At 47.0% G+C, this 20,272-nt stretch overlaps 1 protein-coding gene across 1 annotated transcript in view; it reads left to right on the top strand.

Moving 5' to 3' along the window:
• Positions 1-20,272, top strand: part of LOC144680039 (cadherin-2-like) — a 183,427-nt gene that overhangs the window by 140,829 nt on the left and 22,326 nt on the right. Inside the window, exons 10-11 of the mRNA XM_078541142.1 lie at positions 5,999-6,252; positions 18,154-18,296. Of these exons, the coding sequence (XP_078397268.1) occupies positions 5,999-6,252; positions 18,154-18,296 (397 nt within the window). The remainder of the gene's footprint in view (positions 1-5,998; positions 6,253-18,153; positions 18,297-20,272) is intronic.

Genomic DNA, 20,272 nt, shown 5'->3' on the forward strand with positions numbered 1-20,272 from the left:
CCAATCGGCCCATCGAGTCTGCTCCGTCATTCAATCATGACTGATAAGTTTCTCAACCGCATTCTCCCACCCTCTCCCCGTAACCTTTGATTCCCTTACCAATCAAGAACCTATCTATCTCGGTCTTAAACACACTCAATGACCTGGCCTCCACAGCCTTCTGTGGCAATGAATTCCATAGATTCACCACTCTCTGGCTAAAGAAGTTTCTCCTCATCTCTGTTCTAAAGGTCTTCCCTTTACTCTGAGGCTGTGCCCTCGGGTCCTAGTCTCGCCTACTAATGGAAACATCATCCCCACGTCCACTCTATCCAGGCCTTTCAGTATTCTGTAAGTTTCAATCAGATCCCCCCTCATCCTTCTAAACTCCATCGAGTATAGACCCAGAGTCCTCAAACGTTCCTCATACGTTACGCCTTTCATTCCTGGGATCATTCTCGTGAACCTCCTCTGGACCCTCTCCAGGGCCAGCACATCCTTCCTGAGATACAGGGCCCAAAATTGCTCACAATATTCTAAATGTGGTCTGACCAGAGCCTTATAAAGCCTCAGCAGCACATCCCTGCTTTTATATTCTAGTCCTCTCGTAATAAATGCCAACATTGCATTTGCCTTCCTAACTACTGACTCAACCTGCAAGTTAACCTTAAGAGAATCCTGGACTAGGACTCCCAAGTCCCTTTGCACTCCAGATTTCTGAATTCTCTCCCCATTTAGAAAATAGTCCATGCCTCTATTCTTCCTACCAAAGTGCATGACCTCACACTTCCCCACGTTGTATTCCATCTGCCACTTCTTTGCCCATTCTCCTAACCTGGCCAAATCCTTCTGCAGCCTCCCCACCTCCTCAATACTACCTGTCCCTCCACCTATCTTTGTATCATCTGCAAACTTAGCCAGGATGCCCTCAGTTCCTTCATCTAGATCATTAATGTATAAAGTGAAAAGTTGTGGTCCCAACATTGACCCCTGCGGAACTCCACTAGTCACCGGCCGCCATCCTGAGAAGGACCCCCTTATCCCCACTCTCTGCCTCCTGCCAGACAGCCAATCTTCTATCCATGCTAGTACCTTGCTTCTAACACCATGGGCTCTTACCTTATTCAACAGCCTCCTGTGTGGCACCTTGTCAAAGGCCTTCTGGAAGTCCAAGTAGATAACATCCATTGGCTCTCCTTTGTCTAACCTACTCGTTACCTCCTCAAAGAATTCTATTTGGCAGGCATGACCTCCCCTTGATGAAACCATGCTGACGTTGCCCTATTTTACATACACTTCCAAGTATTCTGAAATCTCATCCTTAATAATGGACTCTAAAATCTTACCAACGACCGAGGTCAGGCTAATCGGTCTGTAATTTCCCGTCTTTTGCCTCACTCCCTTCTTAAACAGGGGGGTTACATTAGCGATTTTCCAGTCCTCAGGGACCCTCCCTGATTCCAGTGATTCCTGAAAGATCACCACTAACACCTCCACTATCTCTTCAGCTATCTCCTTCAGAACTCTGGGGTATAATCCATCTGGTCCAGGTGATTTATCCGCCTTCAGACCTTTCAGTTTTCCTAGCACCTTCTCCTTGGTAATGGCCACCATACTCACCTCTGCCCCCCGACTCTCTTGAACATTGGGGATGTCACTCGTGTCTTCCACTGTGAAGACTGATGCAAAGTACCTATTCAGGTCCTCCGCCACTTCTTTGTTCCCCACTACTACTTCTCCAGCGTCATTTTCCAGCGGCCCAATGTCCACTTTTGCCTCTCTCTTACCCTTTATATATCTTTAAAAAAAAAACTCTTGCAATCTTCTTTTATATTACTGGCTAGTTTACCCTCATATTTAATCTTCTCCCTCCTTAATTCTTTTTTAGTCGTCCTCTGTTGGTCTTTGTAGGCTTCCCAACCCCCTGGTTTCCCACTGCTCTTCGCCACATTGTGTGCTTGCTCTTTAGCTTTTATGCTGTCCCTGACTTCCCTTGTCAACCATGGTTGCCTTGTCCTCCCTTTAGTATGCTTCTTCTTCCTAGGGATGAATTTTTGCTGTGTCTCCCAAATTACTCCCAGAAACTCCTGCCATTGCTGTTCCACTGTCTTTCCTGCTAGGCTCATCTCCCAGTCAATTCTGGCCAGCTCCTCCCTCATGCCTCTGTAGTTGCCTTTATTCAACTGTAATATCGTTACATCTGATTCCAGCTTTTTCCTCTCAAATTGCAGGGTAAATTCTATCATATTATAGTCACTTCCTCCTAAGGGTTCCTTCACCTTAAGCTCCCTTATCAAATCTGCCTCATTACACATCACTAAATCTAGAATTGCCTGTTCCCTAGTGGGCTCCACCACAAGCTGCTCCAAAAAGCCACCTCGTAGACATTCCACAAATTCGTTTTCTTGGGATCCACTACCAACCTGATTTTCCCAGTCTACCTGCATATTGAAATCCCCCATGATCACTGTAACCTTGCCTTTCTTACATGCCTTTTCTCACCATTTTGAACACTTCAAAATCTCCTCTCCACCTTCTCTTTAAACAGAACGACTGCAGCTTCTCCAATCTACCCACCCAGTTCAGTCCCACATCCCTGGATCCAATCTGGTACATTAGCTCGAGCCCCTGAGTGAAAAGGGATTCTTGCCTATTAAGCTGCAAAATAATGAGCTTGTACTTGTTAACTTATCCAAATGTTCCTGTTTGTGTGTGTGTGACATTATTGAATCACTTGTTTGCTTCAGAATTTAGAGCGGTTGGGGAGATGGTTTAGAAACGGATTAATGATGTTCAAGTACTATATTTCGGAATGTTGAAGAACATTCCAGGCAGGAAGTGAGACTCCCTGTACGTTGTTCCATAAACGGAAGTGTTCTGAAATTTTAAGTGATGTCTTCTCAGTACAAATTTCCAGTGAAAATATAGCCAAGTTCCGTTTTTTCCAAAGGCTCCTGTAAATGGCTCGCAGCCCTTACAATAAAAGAACCATTTTAAAGTGCGCCATCCAACCCCCTAGCCGTGCTCACTAAATTTTAACTAGGGACAGGAAGAGGCCGTTCAGCCCCTCGAACCTCAATCGTTAGGTTATGGCTGATCTATATCTTAACTCCACACATCAGCCTCTAGGATCCTGTAATCCTCTATTACCCTTCCCAAACAAAAATCCCCTTGTTCTGACCCCCCTCAAAGAGGAAATAGTTTCTCTCTCTCTGCCCCATTGGATTCCTTTTAATCATTTAAACACCTCAATTAGACCAACATACAAATTAGGAGCAGGAGTAGGCCACTCGGCCCCTCAAGCCTGCTCTGCCATTCAATAAGATCATGGCTGATCTGATTGTAATCTCCCTGACTACCCCCAATAATCTTTCACCCCCTTGTTAATCAAGAATCTATCCACCTCTGCCTTAAAAATATTCAAAGACTCTGCTTCCCCTGCCTTTTGAGGAAGAGTTCAAAAGGCTTATGACCCTCTGAGAGAAAAAACATTTCTCCTCATCTGACTTAAATGGGCGACCCCTTATTTTTAAGCAGTGACCCCTAGTTCTAGATTCTCCCACAAGAGGAAACATCCTCTCCACATCCACCCTGTCAAGACCCCTCAGGATCTTAAAACTTCCAATCAAGTCGCCTCTTACTCCTCTAAACTCCAGAGGATACAAACCTAACCTGTCCAACCTTCCCTCATAAGGCAACCTGCCCATTCGCTCATTGTCCTTAATGTTGTAAACCCAATGGAATACAAGCCCAGTAGAGTCTGTCTGATGTGTACTCATAAACCCTCGATCACAGACACATTTTATTCCTCTTCCTGAAAGGGGGGTCTGTACTGCCATGTTTCTAAACACAATACAAGTTCACTTTGTTTAAAGGTGAACAGTGTGATGTCCTAATAAGCTATATTCCACTATCTTCCCCAAGGATAAACCAAAGGGTGTAAAGTTAAAGATACTTGACTTTGTTAGGATTGTTTGCCTCTCTGTTGTGGCCATTGCTGACGAGGCCAAAGTTTATTGACCATCCCCTAGGTGCCCTGAGTAGCTGTTTCCAGCACCTAAGAGGGTTGCTCGGCCATTCCAAAGGGCATTTAAGGGTCAACTACGTTGCTGTGGGTCTGGAGTCACATGTAGGCCAGGCCAGACCAGGTAAGGATGGCAGATTTCCTTCCCTAAAGGGCATTAGTGAACTAGTTGTGATTTCAGACAATCTGAAAGCTTTCATTGGTCACTTTAACTGATAAGTAATTTTCACATCATCTTTAAGAAACGGAATTCAGATTCTCAGGCCTCCATTGTAAGAATTGAATTGAACCCTTTGTTTACCGTCACTGACAGCCCAGTAACCCAGCCACTCGCACTAATGTACCCATTCGATGACGGTGCCAGGTGCTGAGTTAGTTACGAAGGTCATGGGTTTGTCAGCTGTGGCTCGGTGGGTAACAGTCTCTCCGCAGAGACAGAAGGTTAAGAGTTCAAGCCCCACTCCAGCACTAATCCATGCAGTACTGCAGGAGTGTTGCCCTCTTTCAGATCAGACATTAACGTGTGGCAATGAAAGATCCCATGGCATTATTTCGAAGAAGAACCAGAACGTTCTCTCAGGTGTCCAGGGCCAAGGTTTATCTCTTAACCAACATCACAAAAACTGATTTACCCAAAACAAAGATTTGCATTAATATTCTGTAACTCACCACCTCCGGGACTTTCCAAAGCATTTTACAACTAATGAAATACTTTTTGAAGTGTGGTCACCATTGTAACGTAGGGAACGTGGCAGCCATTTTGTGCACAGCAAGCTCCCACAAACAGCAATGTGTTGTTGATAATCTATTTTTGGATGTTGATTGAGGGATAAACATTGGCCAGGATGTCAGGGAGAACTCCCCTGCCCTTCTTGGAAGTAGTAGTTTGGGATCTGTAACGTCCACCTGAGAGAGCAGGCATTTGGTTTAACATTTCTTTGAAGGACGGCACCTCTGACAGTGCAGCACTCCGTTCAGCATACATTATTTGCGCTCAACTCTTTTGGGGGTGGGCCTTGAACCCACAACCTTCTGACACAGTGGCAAGAGTGCTACCAACTGAGCCATAACTGATGCTAAATAACCTGGTCACTATCCCATTAGTTCTCATGGGGCCTTAGTCTTAGAAGACTTCCTGCATCTAGAGACGCACAAGGCAGATAAGGCACAGGCTTCCGTCTGTTATCCTTAGCTTGCAGTACCTGGAACAAGTCGCTAACCTGAAACCAGAGGCTATAACTGGAGGGGCTGTATATTCCGCTTCAAACATGCCTGACCAGGAGAGACACTCCCTCTCCTAGTGCTTGCTGTATGTCTGTTGGAAGGATTTACAGGCTGACAATCGGCCTGTTTGGCCGCATTACACACTTTCCTTGGCCATCAAGTCCCGGAGTGGGACTTGAACCCAGAGCTTCTAGCTCAGGGGTAGGGGCGCTACCCATTGTGCCACAAGACGACCTCATGGTGTCTTGCTGTGCACAAATTGGCTGCTGCACTTCCTGCATTACGTCCCTTCAGTAAGGGCTGTAAAGCGCTTTGGGATGTCCTGTGTTTGTGAAAGGCGCTATATAAATGAAGATTTTTTTTTGTGAATGAGAGAGGATTTCCTGTAGTCTTTTCCATCTTGATACTGGGAATTAACTGGTTATTTCTGCAGCCCTTGTATAGTAGCAATCATGCATATTTTAAAATAACTGTGCAAAGCACATTACTCGCAGGGATCATGTTGGATTAGAGTTGCAATGTTGATAAAGGTCAGCTATTTAAGATGACCCGCTAAATATTTGATGTGTTACTTAATTTGTTGATATTGTGATGTCAACATTCTAAGAAGTTAATTATGTCCTGGAAATGTTTTTTTGTATCATTTCACTGTCATAAGGAATTAAAAACACTGTAAGCTAAAAGCAGTTTAGCAGTGACATGCACTATTTTCATGGAGGCTTATTTTTGCATCTTTTTAAGACTCTCTTTTTCTTGTTCCCTCTCTCACAGCCTATTGATTATGAAACCAACAGAGCCTTTGTACTGACAGTCATCGCTGTAAATCAGGTGCCTCTGACAAAAGGCATTCAGCTTCCTCCTCAATCAACCGCCACTGTCTCCATCACCGTTATTGATGTGAACGAGAGTCCATATTTTGTTCCAAATCCTAAACTGATTAGGCAGGAAGAGGGTCTTCCTGCAGGCAAGCTCCTCACAGTCTTCACAGCTGAGGACCCGGATCGATACATGCAGCAGACTCTTAGGTACAGTAACCTCTCTGATTTACATGCACGGTCTCATCGAGCCATACAGGGAGGAAGGTCCCACCCACTGTCCCTCATTGAAAAAACCCTGTCCACTTAGACACTGCTGCTGACAGCTACTCCTACCAGGAGGTTTGCTGTCACGGTGTGTCACCCTCGTCCATCCTCACATGTCCACTGTAGCTCGTCTGCAACTGCTGAGTGGTGCCCATCATCCAATTACCCCTCGGGCACTCTTTCTGCTGCCCTTCACTTTGCCCTTGAGCAGAGATCTCTACAGCTTTTCAGCTCTGATCGAACAGCTGAAATGCTGACGTTTTCTTTGGATGTCGTTTTGAGTTCTTTTTCAATTTCAAGCATCCGTATTTCAAAGGCCTCCATTTTCTTCCACAGACCTTTACTTATTGCCCAGGTTTCTGAGGCAGACAGGAGAGGGGAGCGACTGCAGCATCTTATGAGTTTTTCTAGTTGTCGCGCTGTTAACGCATCCTTCATCTTCACAAAATTACTCCTGGCTGTCTCTATCCTTCTTCTGACTTTGGCATCACATCTGGCATCTTCTGTTATCCTTTGCCTTAAATCGACAAACTTGTCTATTTGCTCCAGTGTGACACCATCCACTTCAATCTTCCCCTCGAGTTTGTTCCAGTGTGTCCTTTCCAACTCCCGCTGTTTTTGATGTTCGTACTCGATCCATAGTCTAAACTCCTAGACGTACTTGGACGCACCCTTCCTAAAACCCCCGCTCTCTCCCAGTACCCCTGAAACTTTTTCTCTCCAAGTATTTAGCCCATTCCCTTTTGAAGTTACTGTTGAATCTGTTTCCATCGCCCTTTCAGGCCACGTGTTCTGGACCATAAAAACATTCTGAGTATATTAAAATTCTTCTCAACTTTTTGCTTCTTTTTCCAATCATCGTAAATCGCTGTCCTCTGGTTACTGACCCTCCCTGTCACTCGAAATAGTTGTTCCTTATTTGCTCTTATGGCATCAGGCTAGATATCCTCTCTTACCATTGATGGGCCATTTTTCTCGGTCAATTTTCTTCCTTCTAATCCTCCCCTGGGTTTTGGCTCCTCATTGGCGTGAGCTTTCAGTGACATTTTGATCCTTTTATGCCTCACACAAGCGGCCATATTGGGGTGAGGCAAGTTGGGCGTCACCTTTGACTGGCGAAGTCATTGTAGTTAAAGCCTATCCGATCCTCAAACAGGGCTCAAAATCGGAACTGCAGGTCCCGACAATGCTGGGTGCATTCATCCAATCGGGCAGCACCGGGACAGCAAAAGACTAGTAATGTAAAAGATCCTGTTTCACTGTTTTGCAGAGGAGTTCTCCCCTCTATCCTGGTCAATATTTATTCCTCAATCGATATGGCTAAAACAGGTGATCTGGTCATTAGTTCATTGGCTGTTTGTGGGATCTGACTATGCCTAACTTGGTTGCTGCTTTTTCTACATTACAGAAGTGACACTTACCCCAAAAAGTACTTCATTGGCTGTTAAGCACGTCCTGAGGCTGTGAAAGGGGCTATCTAAGTTTAAGTCTCTCGTTTCTGTTCTCAGCACAGCAGTTGCTGGCCTGGAGAATGTTTTCAGCAATCTAATCTCTGTTTTTGTTCTAATCCACTACTTGCCTGAATGAGCTTCCCATAATGCTCACTCACAGGAATAGTCGCTCGAGCCAATTCCTTTCCTTCTCTCTTCCTCTAAATACAGAATGTCCTCCCGACAGACCTCCCTTCAACCTTTCACTTGACTGAGTTTCACTAACCAGACACAATCAGGGTTTGATCCTGGAATTTTATAGCTCTACAGGTCGCTGGATAAAGCTATTGAGCTAATGAGGGGCTGGATCATTGAATAGTTAATAATGAACCAATGTGGGGGCTGGTCACTGGATAGAGATTTTTAAAAATTTATTCCTTGGATGTGAGCATCGGTGGCATTTGTTGCCCAACCCTAATTGCCCTTGAGAAGGTGGTGGCTGTGAGTTGCCTTCTCGAACCACTGCATTCCCTGTGGTGTAGGGTGGGAGTTGCAGGATTTTGACCGAGCGACAGTGAAGGAACAGCGATTATAGTTCCAAGTCAGGATGGTGTGTGGCTTGGAGGGGGACTTGCAGGTGGCGGTGATCCCGCATGATTCTTGCCCTTGTCCATGTGGGTGGTGGAGATCAAGAGTTTGGGAGGTGCTGTCGAAGGAGCCTCAGATTTGCTGCAGTGCATCTTTAGATGGCACACATTTGCTGCCACTGTGTGATGGTGGTGGAGGGAGTAAATAATGGTGGGGAGCCAATCAAGCGGGGCTGCTTTGTCCTGGATGGTGTGGAGCTTCTTGTGTTATGGGAGCTGCTCTCATCCAGGCAAGTGGGGGCTATTCCATCTCACTCCTGACCTGTGCCTTGTCGATAGTGAGGGATTGAATCATTGAGGGGCCTATCAGGCTAAATTCAAGGAAATTGGCCTTGCAAGTTTATTTACCTGAGAAGCATGGATTGTCATGCAGAATATTTTTGTTCCTCCTTTTACATTTTCCCACCATTTTATTTTTATCAAGATGCCCCTCTGTCACATTTTACTCAAGGTTAAGCCCTATTAACGAATTCCTGTCATCGCTTTCTAATTAACTGTCGTTTGGTACACCTGGTATATCCATCAATTTTTAATATGCCACAGAATTATGTACTGCATTGTTGTACCTTTTTCATTTTAAAACGAGTCCAGTAAGTATCTGATTTCCAAAGGAAATGGTCTCCGTGTTTGAAATGTGTCACGTTGTATCATTTCCTCTGAAATTAAATTCTGATGGTGCCGTATAAATTTTAGCCTAAAGCAGTAAAAGGTTTCATGAATATTTATTCAACATAATGGAGCCAGCATTTCATTGCACTGAGTACACTGGGGAGGAGAGGTCCTTGAGATACTGAAAAGCAGAGTCCATAGGCGTGGCTGGTGATGTAGTGCCTGAAGAACATTGTTCAACCTGGAATTGAGTTGGAGGAGCAGTTCAATGATGTGATGTTTGCAGCCAGCCTCCATCTCTAGAGGCTAGTCTAATTTACAGCACAAAGGAGTGGTTCAGCATCTTTGATTGTTTTGCAATGAATTGTTTATGGGCTAAACAATATAACCATCGGGGAAGACTGTACAGACTCACTCTGCGAAAGGGAAGGTTGATGGGGTGAGCCATTTAATGTTCAACTGATGAAGGGTTTGATAGGGTATATGTAGAGAGGATGTTTCCACTTGAGGGAATCCAAAATAAGGGGCCATCAATATAAGATGGTCGCTGATAAATCCAATAGGGAATTCCGGAAAGACTTCTTCCTATCCAAAGAGTGGTGAGAATGTGCAACTCACTACCACAGGGTGTGGTTGAGGCAAATAGATTGGATGTACCTAAGCGAAAGCTAGATAAGCTTATGAGGGAGAAAGGAATAGAAGGATATGTTGATAGGGTGACATGGAGTCTGGTTTAAGCGGGCTCATGGAGAATCTTTTTATTTGTTCATGGGATGTGGGCGTCACTGGCTAGACCAGCATTTATTGCCCATCCCTAATTGCCCTTGAGAACTGAGTGGCTTGCAAGGCCATTTCAGAGGGCAGCTAATAGTCAAACACATTGCTGTGGGTCTGGAGTCACATGTAGGCCAGACCAGGTAAGGATGCCAGATTTCCTTCCCTAAAGGACATCGGTGAACCGGTGGGTTTTTACAACAATCAGCGTACGGTTTCATGGTCAAGATTAGACTTTTAAATCCAGAGTTGTTTGGGAATCCCCACGGTGGGATTTGAACCTGGGTCACCAGAGCATTGCCCTGGGTCTCTGGATTATTAGTCCTGCGACAATGCCACGAGGCTGCCACCTCCCCACCAAACACTGACTAGACCTGACGGGCTGAATGGCCTGTTTCTGTGCAGTAAATTCAATGGAATTCTGTGTACCCAATTCCTCTGATCAATGGGAACAGGCATCTCACACACGTCATTTTGACCACAAAGCCGTCAATTCTTCCTTCCTGCATTTGTTGCCTTTTAGTACGTTATAGTGGCTCTGGTGATTACTGAATGATAACTGAAGCAGACAGTGGCACCCGAATTTGTCAAATAACAGCTGAAGCAAATTCTCTCCGAGGAATACCTTGCCTTATCTGACCTGCCAACCATTCAATGGCAACCACCTCAGGGGCAATTAGAGTTGGGCTATAAAAGTGCTGGCCTAGCCAGCAACGGCCATGTCCCGTAACTGCATTTCTGTAGCACCTTTAACCTAATAAGGCATCCCAAGGCACTTCGCAGGAGTGTTATCAGACAAAATTTGGCCAGATGAGATATTAGCACAGGTGAAAGAGAGGGAGGCTACAAGAGCACCTTAAAGGAGGAAAGGGGGAAGGAGAGGTGTAGAAGGGGAATTCCAGAGTTTTTGGGCCTTCGTTGCCAATGGTAGAGCACTTAAAATCAACCGCAAGAGAAATGTGGGAAACAGCACCAACCCTTGTACATGGCCGACTTTGATGTCACAAAGGCACTGTCAATTGCGACGGATTATGGAGAATCCCCCTCCATTTCGGCTGCCCCTAAAAAATTTGTCGCCATCCTCCATCTGCTCCACGATGACAGTCTGGGAAGAGTGTCCTGCAGTCAGCATCGGGGTGAAGCAGTCTGGGAAGAGCGTCCTGCTGTCAGCATCCCGGTGAAGCAGTCTGGGAAGAGCATCCTGCAGTCAGCATCCCGGTGAAGCAGTCTGGGAAGAGCATCCTGCAGTCAGCATCAGGATGAAGCAGTCTGGGAAGTGCGTCTCACGGTGAAGCAGTCTGGGAAAAGCGTCCTGCAGTCAGCATCACGGTGAAGCAGCCTGGGAAGAGCGTCCTGCAGTCAGCATCACGGTGAAGCAGTCTGGGAAGAGCGTCCTGTAGTCAGCATCCCATTGAAGCAGTCACTTCAAAAAGTGATGTCAGCACAAAGGTGAGAGCTGATTGGTGAGTAGCGGGTAAGTGTTTTTCTCCAGTTTTTTTCTCCCGTTTAAAATAGATTAAGCTAAGGAAAGGTTAGGGTTCTAGTTTAAAGTACATAAATAATTTAACGTTTTTTTTAATTAGAGGCATGGCAGGGCAGCTCAATGCAGTGTTATGTACCGCCTGCAACATGTGGGAAGTCCTAGACGCTCCTATGCTCTGACCAACCACATGTGCGGGAAGTGCCACCAGCTGCAGCTACTTGAACTCCGAATTTCTGAGCTTGAGCAGCAGCTGTAGGCACTGAGGTGCATCCACGAGGCGGAGAGTTTCATGAATAGCTCATTTTTAGACGTCGTCACCCCACGGCTTACGGAAATGCAGACAGAGAGGGAATGGGTGACCATCAGTCGGAGGAAAGGTGTCAGGCAGGTAGTCAGGAAATCCCCAGGGTGCATCTCACTCGAGAACCATTTCTCTGTGTTGGAAAACGGTGAGAGTGACGGTTCCTCTGGGGAGTGCAGCCATGCTCATGGCACGGTGAGTGGCTCAGCTGCACAGGGGGGGAGGAAAAAGAGGGGAAGAGCAATAGTGGTAGGAGACTCGATAGTAAGAGGAACAGACAGGCGTTTTTGCGGCCGTAGACATGACTCCAGGATGGTATGTTGCCTCCCTGGTGCCAGGGTCAAGGATGTCACTGAACGGCTGCAGGGCATTCTAAAGGGGGAGGGCAAACAGACAGAGATCGTGGTACATATTGGTACCAACGACATAGGTAGAAAGAAGGATGAGGTCCTGCAAGCAGAATTTAGGGAGCTAGGAAACAGATTGAAAAACAGGACCTCAAAGGTAGTAATCTCTGGATTACTTCCGGTGCCACACGTTAGTGAGTATGGAAATAAGAGGTTAGCCTAGATGAATGTGTGGCTGGAGAGATGGTGCAGGAGGGAGGCTTTAGATTTCTGGGACATTGGGGTCGTTTCTGGGGGCGGTGGGACCTGTACAAGGCGGACGGGTTGCACCTGAACCAGAATAGGACCAACATCCTTGCAGGGAGGTTTGCTAGTGCTGTTGGGGAGGGTTTAAGCTAACTTGGCAGGGGGATGGGCTCCTGAGAGAAGGTTCAACATGAGGAGATGCACAGCCAAAATTAGAAGAGAGAGCAAGTGAGTCTGGAAGGCATAGAAATTATAGGCCAGTTAAGGCACAAGGGAGTTTGGCAAGGTTGGATGGTATTTATTTTAATGCAAGGAGTCTGACAAATAAGGCAGATGAGTTGAGGGCATAAATTAACACCTGGGAGTATGATGTCATTGCTGTCACAGAGACATGGTTGAGAGAGGGGCAGGATTGGCAGCTCAATATTCCAGGATACAGGGTCTTCAGGCGAGACAGGGAAGGAGGTAAATGAGGAGGGGGTATCACAATATTGATCAAGGAATCAATTACAGCAGTAAGGAGGGATGACATCTTAGAAGGCTCCTCAAATGAAGCCATATGGGTAGAACTTAAAAACAAAAAAGGAACAATCACATTGCTGGGAGTGTACTATAGGCCCCCAAACAGCCAGAGAGAAATAGGAGAACAGATATGTAGGCAAATTTCAGAGAAGTGTAAAAATAATAGGGTAGTAATAGTGGGAGATTTCAACTTCCCCAACATTAACTGGGTTAGTCATAGTGTGATAGGTTTAGAGGGAGCAGAATTCATAAAATGCATCCAGGAGAGCTTTTTAAGCCAGTACGTAGAAGGCCGTCCAAGAGAGGGGGCAGTCTTGGACTTAATTTTAGGGAATGAAGCCGGGCAAGTGGTAGAGGTATTAGTGGGGGAGCATTTTGCAAATAGTGATCATAACGCCATTAGATACAGGTTGTTATGGGAAAGGACCAGGATGGGCCAGAAATCAGAGTTCTACATTGGGGGAAGGCCGATTTTCAATCAGATCAGATATGATTGGCCAGAGTGGACTGAGAGCAGCTACTTTTAGGTAAATCTGCGTCAGAGCAGTGGGACTCACTCAACAAGGAAATAGGGAGAGTACAGGGCCAACATATTCCAGTAAAGACAAAGGGTGGGACCAACAAATCCAGGAAACCCTGGATGTCGAGGGATATACAGGATTGGATAAAGAGAAAAAGGGAGGCTTATGGCAGATACCGAGGGCTCAGAACAGCGGAAGCCCTAGAGGAGTATAGAATGTGTAGGGGTGAACTTGAAAAGGAAATTAGGAGAGCAAAGAGGAGGCATGAAAAAACATTGGCAGGTAAAATAAAGGAAAATCCAAAGTTATTTTACAAGTACATTAAGAGTAAGAGGGTAACTAGGGAAAGAGTAGGGCCCATTAAGGAGCATAGTGGTAATTTGTGTGTGGAGCCGGAAGACGTAAGTAGGGTTCTAAATGAATGCTTTGTGTCAGTGTTCACATGTGAGAGGGACGACATGGGTATGGAAATCAGGCAGAAGGACTGTGATGTAATTAAAGAAATTAGCATAGAAAGGGAGGAGGTTCTAAGTGGTCTGGCAGGCTTAAAAGTAGATAAATCTCCAGGCCTGGATGATATGTATCCCAGGCTGTTGAGTGAGGCAAGGGAGAAGATAGCAGGGGCGCTGACAATAATTTTCAATACCTCTCTGGCCACAGGAGAGGTGCCAGAGGACTGGAGGACAGCCAGTGTGGTACCATTATTCAAGAAGGGAGGAAGGGATAAACCAGGGAACTACAGGCCAGTCAGTCTAACCTCAGTGGTGGGGAAACTATTGGAAGCAATTCTGAGGGACAGAATTAATCTACACTTGGAGAGGCAGGGAGTAATCAAGGACAGTCAACATGATTTTGTTAAGGGGAGGTCATGTCTGACCAATTTGATTGAATTTTTCGAAGAGGTGACCAGGTGTATAGATGAGGGCAATGCATTTGACGAAGTCTACTTGGACTTCAGCAAGGCTTTTGATAAAGTCCTGCATGAGAGACTGATAATGAAGGTAAGAGCCCATGGGATCCAAGGCAAATTAGATCCAGAATTGGCTGAGTGGCAGGAAGCAGAGGATGATGGTCGAGGGGTGTTTTTGTGACTGGATGCCTGTGTCCAGTGGGGTTCCACAGGGATCAGTGTTGGGTCCCTTGCTGTTTGTGGTATATATAAACGATTTAGACTTGAATGTAGGAGGGTTGATCAGTAAGTTCGCGGATTGACATGAAAATTGGTGGGGTGGTAAATAGTGAGGAGGATAGCCTTAGATTACAGGAGGATATAGACGGGGGTTACTTTCCCTGGAGCAGAGGAAATTGAGGGGGGACATGATTAAGGTGTATAAAATTATGAGGGGCATAGATAGGGTAGACAGGAAGGAACTTTTCCTCTTGGTGGAGGGATCAATAACCAGGGGGCATAGATTTAAGGTAAGGGGCAGGAGGTTTAGAGGGGATGTGAGGAAGAATTTTTTCACCCAGAGGGTGGTGGAAATCTGGAACTCACTGCCTGAAAGGGTGTTAGAGGCAGAAGCCCTCATAACATTTAAGAAGTATTTGGATGTGCACTTGCACTGCCATGGCATACAAGGCTATGGGCCTAGTGCTGGAAAATGGGATTAGAATAGTTAGGTACTTGTTTGACTGGCACAGACTCGATGGGCTGAAGGGCCTTTTTCTGTGCTGTAGACCTCTATGACATGCAAGGCATCACCCCAACCAATGGATCCACCACAGATAATCCATGTTTGGACTGGGGTCAAGCAAGGCTGTGTCATCGCACCAACGCTCTTCTCAATCTTCCTTGCCGCAATGCTCCATCTCACCCTCAGCAAGCTGCCCGCTGGAGTGGAGATAAACTACAGGACAAGCGGGAATCTGTTCAACCTCCGCCGCCTGCAGGCCAGATCCAAGGTTGTCCCATCCTCTGTCATTGAAGCACAGTAATGCAACGATGCTTGTGTCTGCGCACACTCGGAGGCCGAGCTCCAGGCCATCGTCAACACCTTCACCGAGGCGTACGAGATCATGGGCCTTACACTAAACATTGGTAAGACAAAGGTCCTCTACTAACCTGCACCCCCACCACCCCGGTTATCAAGATCCACGACGAAGCCTTGGACAGCATGGGCCATTTTCCATACCTTGGGGAGCTACTGTCAACAAGGGCAGATATCAACGACGAGCTTCAACACGGCCTTCAGTGTGTCAGCACTGCCTTCGGGAGAGAGTGTTTGAAGACCAGGATCTTAAACCTGTCACCAAGCCCATGGCCCACAGAGCAGCAGTGATACCTGCCCTCCTGGATGGTTCAGAGATGTGGACCATGTACAACAGGTACCTCAAAACTCTGGAGAAGTACCACCAGCGCTGCCTCTGCAAGACCCTGCAAATCCGTTGGCAGGATAGGCTCACCAACGTCCGTGTTCTCACTCAGGCCAATATCCCAGCATCGAAGCATTGACCACGCTCCATCAGCTCTGCCGGGTGGGCCATAGCGTCCGCATGCCTGACACGAGACTCCCGGAACAAGCGCTCTACTCGGAGCTCCGACACGATGAGCGAAACTCCGCAAGGGCAGAGTAAACGCTTCAAAGACACCCTCAAAACCTCCTCGAAGAAAGTGCAACATCCCAATGACATCTGGGAATCCCTGGCCCAGGTCCGCCCGGAGTGGAGGGAAAGCATCTGGGAAGGAGCTGGACTCCTCGAGTCTATCCTTGCCGTGGGCTAGCTGAAGCCGACCGTCGACGGCGAAAGGAGAGAATGGACAACGCGGGCACCCCGCCCACCCGTCAGCCTCGCCGGTGACAGAGACTGGAGGTTACGCATTGGTCTCTTCAGTCCCCTGGGAACCCGTTTTTAGTGTGGAAGCAAAGCACTCTCGGCCCCGAGGGACAGCCCAAGGAAGGCAGCTCATAATCGGAGATGCTCAGGGGGTCAGCTTGTAGCAGTGCAGGGATAACTGAGGAGTGTGGGACTGGAACAGATAGATTACAGAAGGCGAGAATTTTAAAATGATCGTTGCTTCAGCAGGAGACACTGTCGGTCCGTGAGTGCACTTTGACTGTCTCCAACAAAGCCTGGCCCTACTAAAACAACTTCTCTCAACTCCGTGTTGGGAAAGCTGCTTTTATTTAACAAAAAAAAAAATGCTCTGATTATCCTGTTGTGGTTTCCCTTTGTTAAGCGCTGCTATGTCTAGCTCAGCAATCCCTGGCAAGAGTTGAGCTTGCCTAGAGACAGAGCGCGCTGGGCAATACTCAGCTGGTCAGGCGGCACCTGTGGAGAGACGAACAGGGTCCATGTTTCGGGTCGGTGATCTTCCATTAGAACCCGGCGACCCCTGTTAACTGTGCTGCGGAATGTTTCAGCCTACCGTTTCTAGCTCAGGTTTTAACACCCGTGGTGTTCTGCTTTTTGAAGAGTTGACCTGTGACGCATACAATTTTCCTCTTTTTTAAAAAAAAAATTCCATTCACGGGACGTGGGCGTCGCTGGCTGGGCCCAGCATTTATTGCCCATCCCTAATTGCCCCTTGAGAAGGTGGTGGTGAGCCGCCGCCTTGAACCGCTGCAGTCCGTGTGGTGTAGGTACACCCACAGTGCTGTTAGGGAGGGAGTTCCAGGATTTTGACCCAGCGACAGTGAAGGAACGGCCGATATATTTCCAAGTCGGGATGGTGAGTGGCTTGGAGGGGATCTCCCAGGTGGTGGTGTTCCCATCTATCTGCTGCCCTTGTCCTGCTAGATGGTCGTGGCCGTGGGTTTGGAACGTTTGAGGACTCTGGGTCTATACTCGATGGAGTTTAGAAGGATGAGGGGGGATCTGATTGAAACTTACAGAATACTGAAAGGCCTGGATAGAGTGAACATGGGGAAGATGTTTCCATTAGTAGGAGAGACTAGGACCTGAGGGCACAGTCTCAGAGTAAAGGGAAGACCTTTTAGAACAGAGATGAGGAGAAACTTCTTTAGCCAGAGAGTGGTGAATCTATGGAACTCATTGCCACAGAAGGCTGTGGAGGCCAGGTCATTGAGTGTATTTAAGACCGAGATAGATAGGTTCTTGATTGGTAAGGGAATCAAAGGTTACGGGGAGAAGGTGGGAGAATGGGGTTGAGAAACTTATCAACCATGATAGAATGGCGGAGCAGACTCGATGGGCCGAATGGCCTAATTTCTGCTCCTATGTCTTATGGTGCTGTCCAAGGAGCTTTGGTGAGTTGCTGCAGTGCATCTTGCAGATGGTACACACATACTGCTGCCACTGTGCGTCAGTGATGCCTCTTTTCCTAACCCCTCCATACTCCTCCTCCGAGTTCCTGATTGGAAAAACTTCCTTGTGTTTAAATAACGCCTTTTAACGGAGTAAAATGTTCCGAGACCCTTCGCGGGAGTGTCATCAAATAAAGATTTGACACTGAGCGGCCGAGATGTTTGAACCGGTGACCGAAAGGCTTGCTCGGAGAGGTAGGTTGAACCCAGGAAGGTGACCATACAGCCAACAATTTCAATCATGTGTTCGTGGAAATGCTTCTCTTCCCTCCCCCCACCCCCACCCCACCGCCCCCGAGACCACATCACTGCATTTCCCATAAAGATTTTTTTAACATTTGTGTGCAAAAAAATCTGTCTCTACTAAACTTCACAGACTAGGAGGAAAAATCCCATACTCTGGTCTGATGCCTAATTTGTGTTTTCTTGTGAAGTTCTGTGTTCTTATTCCAGAGTCCTTTTTGGAATGTCAGCCTGCACAGATGTGTTGTGTTCCAGTGAAAGGAAAGTTTCCTGGGCTGTTTGGGGGAGGGTTGGGGGGGAGGGGGCAAGAGCAGGGGAGTGGGATTAATTGGGTACCTTGTTCAGCTTGTTGTGCCCACGCTGTTTGAATGGCCTCCTGTCCTGGATGATTCTGATGTAATAAGTGGCCTGGTGTATGATCTAAACCGTGTTTAAATTTTTTTTCTTAAATTTCAGATATTCAAAGCTATCGGATCCTGCAAACTGGCTCAAAATTGACCCGTTGCGCGGGCAAATTACCACAATCGCAGTGCTGGACCGAGAATCCCCCTATGTGAACAATAATATGTACAACGCAACATTCCTGGCATCAGATAGCGGTACGTGGAATGTTTGTTCGACTCCTTTTGTTAGGTTGCAAAACAAGTGTGTGTTAATCTCGCTCTTGTTTTGCTAAATATACGCTGACCTCCGCACTTTACGACACCGAGCGAAACGGTCAAAGAAATGCTGATTGAAAAACAATACCGATGTTGTTTCAATTTCCACAAAAGCATTTCAAGCTTCGCTCGAGCGTGCAATGTTTGTAAACTCTGGTGACCTGGTCTTGCGTTTTTTTGAGATCGATTCAAAACCCTTGCTTGTTTCACAATACTCGGCCCTCTCCTTCGCTTGTACGAGGTTGGGCTGCTGGCAGTCACCACGACCCGGACAGGTATAAAAAATCGCTGAGATAAAAACAAAAAGCTAAAAGCTACTGCGGATGCTGGAAATCCAAAACAAAAACAGAATTACCTGGAAAAACTCAGCAGGTCTGGCAGCATCGGTGGAGAAGAAATCAGTTAACGTTTCGAGTCTTCACGACCCTTGAAGGGTCGTGAAGACTCGAAACGTTAACTGATTTCTTCTCCACCGATGCTGCCAGACCTGCTGAGGTTTTCCAGGTAATTCAAGGGTCGTGAAGACTCGAAACGTTAACTGATTTCTTCTCCGCCGATGCTGCCAGACCTGCTGAGTTTTTCCAGGTAATTCTGTTTTTGTTTATAAAAAATCGCTGGTTCTACCTCCCTCCCCAGTGAGGTCAGGGATTAATGGCCAATTAATTACCAGAGGAACGCCGCCATTAACTGGCTCAGAATGTGCCATCGAACTAGCAGGGAGTAGAGATCAGGGAGGGGGGGGCGGTGTTTCTTTTTTTCCTGCCCACCTGTGTGCACTGGAAACTGGGGTAGTAGTTGGGGGCACACAAATCGGTTTGGCAATGCTGACTTTACCACCTGTTCCTGTTCCTGCGCGGCCTTTTAGTGAAGCAGTCTGGGCCTTAGGCCGGTCAGTCACATGAGGCCTGCTGCTCTGTCCTGCCATTGTGGCTTGGGAATGGACGACCGGATCCTTCCTCCAGTCCGCCTTATCCCTGCAGCCTCGGAATATCCTGGGAGAGGCAAGGATCGTGAAAAACACGCCCAGGACCGAAAGAGAAGTTGGGGTGGGGGGTGGGGCTGGAGGCGATGGTGAGGAGGAATCCTCTCTAACCTCCTCAGGGCATGGCCACAAACCCAGAGGAGATCTCACTAACCGTGTATACGCTAACTTAAACCCCGTCACTCTTCAATACGGCGTGATAGATTCTTGTCGGGCAAGGGGAATCGGAGGTTATCGGGGGTGGATGGAATTGGAATGTGGAATTAGTAACGCAAGCAGATCAGCCATGATCTTTTTTGAAGGCTCAAGGAGACCAATTTGCCTACTTCCGCACCTATTTTGCGCGCACTCGGGACTGACACAGTCAGGAACCAGTTCACCACCTCTTGATATCAAAAAGGTTCACCCTGGGCATCATTGTGCTTGAGTTACTCTTGCACATCCCCCCCCCCACCCCCTCCACCCCCCTCGATGCAATGGCCTTCATGACTCTTGATTAATATACTTTGGGCTTGTGGTGACCAGCAGAGGATCACATTGCTAGATTTTTAGACCCTAAAGGAATTGAGGGATATGGGAATCAGCCTGAGAAAGTGGAATTGTGAATGAAGATCGGTCATAATGGCATTGAATGATGGAACAGACTCGAGGGACCATACGGTTTAATCCCATTCCTCTCTTTTGTGTTAAGGCAGTGTAATGGAATGCTCCTCACTTGCCCTGAACTGCAGTACTCAAGCCTGATACCATCCAGGACAAAGCAGCCCGCTTAAATGGCACCCCGTCCACAAACATTCACTCCATCCTCCCCCGACGCACAGTAGCAGCAGTGTGTACCATCTACAAGATGCACTGCAGGAATTCACCAAGGCTCCTTAGACAGCACCTTCCAAACCTATGACCTCTGCCATCTAGAAGGACAAGGGCAGCAGAC

The sequence above is a fragment of the Cetorhinus maximus genome, chromosome 4, assembly GCF_964194155.1.
Source record: "Cetorhinus maximus chromosome 4, sCetMax3.hap1.1, whole genome shotgun sequence".
Classification (NCBI taxonomy): domain Eukaryota; kingdom Metazoa; phylum Chordata; class Chondrichthyes; order Lamniformes; family Cetorhinidae; genus Cetorhinus; species Cetorhinus maximus.